We start from the raw sequence: 4,774 nt of genomic DNA, 5'->3' as shown, positions 1-4,774 counted from the left end.
AAAAAAAAAAAAAAAAAAATTATGCAGCCTGGACAAAGAATTGTTTATACCCCTCAGTTTCCTCCATTTCTTTGAAACCTCTTTCATGTCTTTTTTTCTTAGAGTCTCTCTAATTTTATGTGGTGTTGCTCACAGAACCATCTTTTTTTTTTTCTTGAGAGAGAGTCTCACTCTGTCACCCAGGCTGGAGTGCAGTGGCGCAACCTTAGCTCACGGCAGCCTTCATCTCCGGGGTTCAAGTGATTCTCCTGCCTCAGCCTCCTGAGTAGCTGGAATTACAGGTGTGCACCACCACATCCAGCTAATTTTTGTATTTGTCGTAGAGAGGGGGTTTCTCCATGTTGGCTAGACTGGTCTCGAACTCCTGACCTCAAATGATCTGCCTGCCTTGGCCTTCCAAAATGTTGGGATTACAGGTGTGAGCCACCGCGCCAGGCCAGACCTATCTTAATGGTTGTTAAGCCCCAGCAGGGCCCCAGAAGGCTGGCTTAGACCAAAGTCTGTGGCAGGTAAAGTTTATTCCATCATCCTCTCCCTCCTGTCCCTCTTTCCTGGTGCTCCCGAAGTCATAGCGTGGTTATGATTGAGCATCAGAGATGCACCATGGTTAATGCTGGGATGCCAATCCCATTGTGTGGCCAAATGGATTTGGCTACGGGCCAATGTCCGTTCTAAACTCTGCCCTCAAAAGGATCAACTGGTTTGGATGCTTGCAGATGGTCAGGAGAATCCTTTCTGTGCAAATCTGGGGATCCTGGTAACATTCACTCAGTCCACCATCTGGGAGGCTGGAATTGGTTTTAATTCCAGAATTTACACAAAAATGGCAAAAACCCCACCATATTAAACGTTCATCCCTTCAGATGCTGTCTTAGTCACTTTTCTGATGCTTCTGAGTAATTTATAAAGAAAAAGAATTTATTTCTTACAGTGATGGAGGCTGAGAAGTCCAAGATCAGGGAGCCGCATTTGGTGATGGCCTTGTTTCTGGTGGGGCTCTCTGCAGAGGTGGCACAGGGAGCTGAGCATCCTAGCTCAGGTCTCTCTTCCTCTTCCTGTAAAGCCATCAGTCCCATTCCTGTGAGAACCCATTCATACATTAATCCAAGACTGGATTAATTCATTCTTCAGGGCAGAGCCCTCATGACCCAATCAGCTCTGAAAGGCCCCATTTCTAAATGCTATCATATTGGGGATTAAGTTTCAGTATGAGTTTTGGAGGGGACATTCAAGCCACAGAGATGCCAGCAAATTATCTCATTTGTCAGGGGTCATTTTCCTTGTGTGTTTAATGTGAAACTTCAATTGCTTTGCAAAATCTGACTAAGTAAAACTCAGCTGGAAGAATGGTTTCTGTTCTTCAGACCCCCTGCCTGCCAGTTACAGTGAAATTTGTTATCATTTTAAGTTGCTAAAAACAAAAAATCATTTCCTTCTGTGTCCCCACTAGATAAAGTGAGGTTTTAAAAAAATACTACCTTCAGCGATGAAAGAAAATTGAGTATGCTTTACTTATTAATTTTAGGGGATGTTTTTAACTTCTAAACTGTTTTCGATTTTCTTCTAAATCCCATCACCCCAGGGGTGGTGTGCCTTTGCTTCTTTGTTTCAGGCTTGGCTTTTGTACTTTCCCCACCCCAGGAGAAGCTTCCAAAATCCACAATAAGAGCTTATTCTTAAAGAGCAACCCCTTAGCCTTTTCTACCCCAAATATCAGAGCTTGAAATGCTGAACAGTTTGTGTTTGGCAGCAAGCTCAGATATGACAAACTGTTCAGCCACATATTTTGACATTATATACACACTCTGGAATAGATTCGTGGTTTAAATATTTGTTGGATTCCTGCTACTCAAAAAAATAAAAAGTTTCTAGCTCAAAGTTTGGTGGAAAAAATTTTGTTTGGTTTCTTAACTTGGCTTTCTTGCTTGTTTTCCTAATTGTTCTTGGGATGCCTTTTTGCGCTGTTGGCCAGCTAACTTCACAGCATTCCCCAGTGTAATGAGACAACATGTGTGCAAAATGACTCTGTTGGATATGCCCTGGCTGATCAGAGAACCTGTTGAGCCGTTTGGGCATACGGAACCCAATGAAAGGTCATCACAACGCAGCTGATCCCCAGGTGCCAGCCCCTGCCTAGGGATATTTAACAATATTCACTGAGAGCTTACTACATAAAGAAAACCCTGCCGAGCACCTGTGAGGGGCTGGGAGTGAAAATCCTGACCCTATGATGGTCATAATCTAGGAACAGAAATAAGATATGTACCATCAATAACTGAAAGCAATACCACATCAAACCCTAACAGTGCAACGTAACCTCTGTTTTCCCTCTTCCTTCAGTTTTTGTTTTTCTGAGATATAATTCACATACCTTTTTAAAGTATACAATTTGGTGGGTTTTAATATGTTCACAAAGTTGTCCAACTATTATCTCTATCTAATTCTAGAACATTTTCATCACCCCCACAAAAGAAACACTGTATCCATTAGCAGTCACTCTTGATTTCTCAAAATCCCCCCAGCCCTTGCCAAGCGCTCGCCTCCTTTCTGTCTTTATAGGTGTTCCTATTTCGGATGTTTCATACACATAGAATCGTACGATACGTGATCTTTTGTGTCTGACTTCTTCCCCTTAGCATGATGATTTCAAGATTCACGCATGTTTTAGCCCATTATCAGTATTTTATGCCTTTTTCTTTTTCTTTTCTTTCTTTCTTTATTTTTTTCGAGATGGAGTTTCGCTCTTATTGCCTAGTGTGGAGTGCAATGCTGCAATCTCAGCTCACGGCAACCTCTGCCTCCTGGGTTCTAGCGATTCTCCTGCCTCAGCCTCCCAAGTAGCTGGGATTATAGGTGCCCACCACCATGCCTAGCTAATTTTTTGTATTTTTAGTAGAGATGGGGTTTCACCGTGATGGCCAGGCTGGTCTTGAACTCCTGACCTCAGATGATCTGTCCGCCTTGGCCTCCCAAAGTGCTGGGATTACAGGCATGAGCCACCGCGCCCAGCCTCATGCCTTTTTCTAGCCAAATAATACCCTAATGAATGGAGGTACCATGTTTTGTTTATCCATTCATCAGTTAATGGACATCTGGGTTGTTTCCCTTTTGGCTCTGATGAACAATGATGCTAAGAACATTTGTGTACATATTTTTGTGTGGACATATGTGCTCCTTTCTCTTGGCTGTATACCTGGGAATTAGAATTGCTGGGCCATACAGTAACCTTCGATGTTCTTATTCGAATATAACAAAGAGCAGCTTAATTTCTTTAGTTTTGTTTTTTCCTGTTTAAACAATAATTAATATATGCAAGTAATAAATACTCAAACATTATAAAAATGTATAGTATAGGAAATGAAGGTTTACCACATTTGCCCTGAGTCAACCACTGTTAGCAGTTTTCCCCCTGGTATATGCAAACATTTATTATGAATGTAATTTTTTAAGCAAAAATGGTATCCCAGATCAATTGACTGTCAAGGTATTAAGGAGGCTTTTAAATTTATCATAGTAGGTCTCAATCCCATCATTCCCAATTGTCTGAATGGAACAATTAGCACCAGACACGCCAAGCTGGTTCCGGTTCAGAGGGCATGCCTGTGTAGCTTGGGCGGTGACTCTGCACTTGTCTATGTGGCTTGTGCTGGCTGAGGCTCCAAGACTCAGACTGTCAGTGCTAACGCTGGGTGGTGGGACTGTATATGAGCCCACAGTGTTTATTAAAGTGTGTTATGGATCAGGCAGGCAAATGTCTATACTCCCAGGGCCATTCAGGTTAGCCTTGCTTTGCTGTCCCAATGAAATGAGCAATTCCGTGCTCCTTTTTTTTTTGGAGAGACTCTCGGCTCTGTCGCCCAGGCTGGAGTACGGTAGTATGATCTCGGCTCACTGCAACCTTAGCCTCCCAGGTTCAAGCGATTCTCACACTTCAGCCTCCTGAGTAGCTGGGACTACAGGTGCATGCTACCATGCTCTGCTAATTTTTGTATTTTTTTGTGGAGATGGGGTTTCACCATGTTGCCCAGGCTCACATAACTATTTAAATGGCTACATGTAGGGGATTGTAATCTTCTGTAGTGAGCCTGGTCCCTTGAATTGCCCATGCAGGTGTGAGTCCCTGCAGTGCTTCAGGGTGCCTGGATGAGAAAGCCCACTGGGCTAGAGCTGCGTGAAATGCTTACAGGTGTGCAATTGTTTTCTTGGACCAGTTTTCAGCTACAACACAGATTCCCGCCAGACGTGTGCCAACAACAGACACCAGTGCTCGGTGCACGCAGAGTGCAGGGACTACGCCACGGGCTTCTGCTGCAGCTGTGTCGCTGGCTATACAGGCAATGGCAGGCAATGTGTTGCAGAAGGTAATTTGCTTTTCTATGTTCATTTCATGCGGGAGAAGGAGAAGCGGAGTTTTTGTTTTGGTGCTCGTCTTCCATGTTGCCTTTACCCACATCTCCGGAGGTGTGTAGTGTTTTTCTTATGGCAGCCATATGTGGTCTCTCTTTCCTCATTTTCTCCCATATTCTCTACAGGCATCCCCCAGGAAGGCCCATTTTTCAAATACGGCAAAGTCTTTCTTTCCTGTGCTATTTCTCCATCTCAGGGCACAGCCACTGGGAGCCCATCTTCACAACTGCCTGGCGCGTGGCCACAAAGGCCGTAGTGTTAAAATTATGCAGCCTGCCGGGCGCGGTGGCTCAAGCCTGTAATCCCAGCACTTTGGGAGGCCGAGACGGGCGGATCACGAGGTCAGGAGATCGAGACCATCCTGGCT

General features: G+C 44.2%; 1 protein-coding gene across 2 annotated transcripts in view; it reads left to right on the top strand.

Annotated features, from left to right (window-relative positions):
* The window catches only part of NID1 (nidogen 1), a 107,364-nt gene that overhangs the window by 32,494 nt on the left and 70,096 nt on the right, over window positions 1–4,774 (top strand). For both annotated transcript variants that reach the window (XM_011935734.1, XM_011935735.1), the window contains exon 5: window positions 4,212–4,361. In XM_011935734.1, coding sequence (XP_011791124.1) covers window positions 4,212–4,361 — 150 coding nt within the window. The remainder of the gene's footprint in view (window positions 1–4,211; window positions 4,362–4,774) is intronic.

Source organism: Colobus angolensis, unplaced genomic scaffold, assembly GCF_000951035.1.
Source record: "Colobus angolensis palliatus isolate OR3802 unplaced genomic scaffold, Cang.pa_1.0 Scaffold148, whole genome shotgun sequence".
Classification (NCBI taxonomy): domain Eukaryota; kingdom Metazoa; phylum Chordata; class Mammalia; order Primates; family Cercopithecidae; genus Colobus; species Colobus angolensis.
Note: the sequence above shows the minus strand (reverse complement) of the source record. Positions and strands in the feature narration are given on the sequence as shown.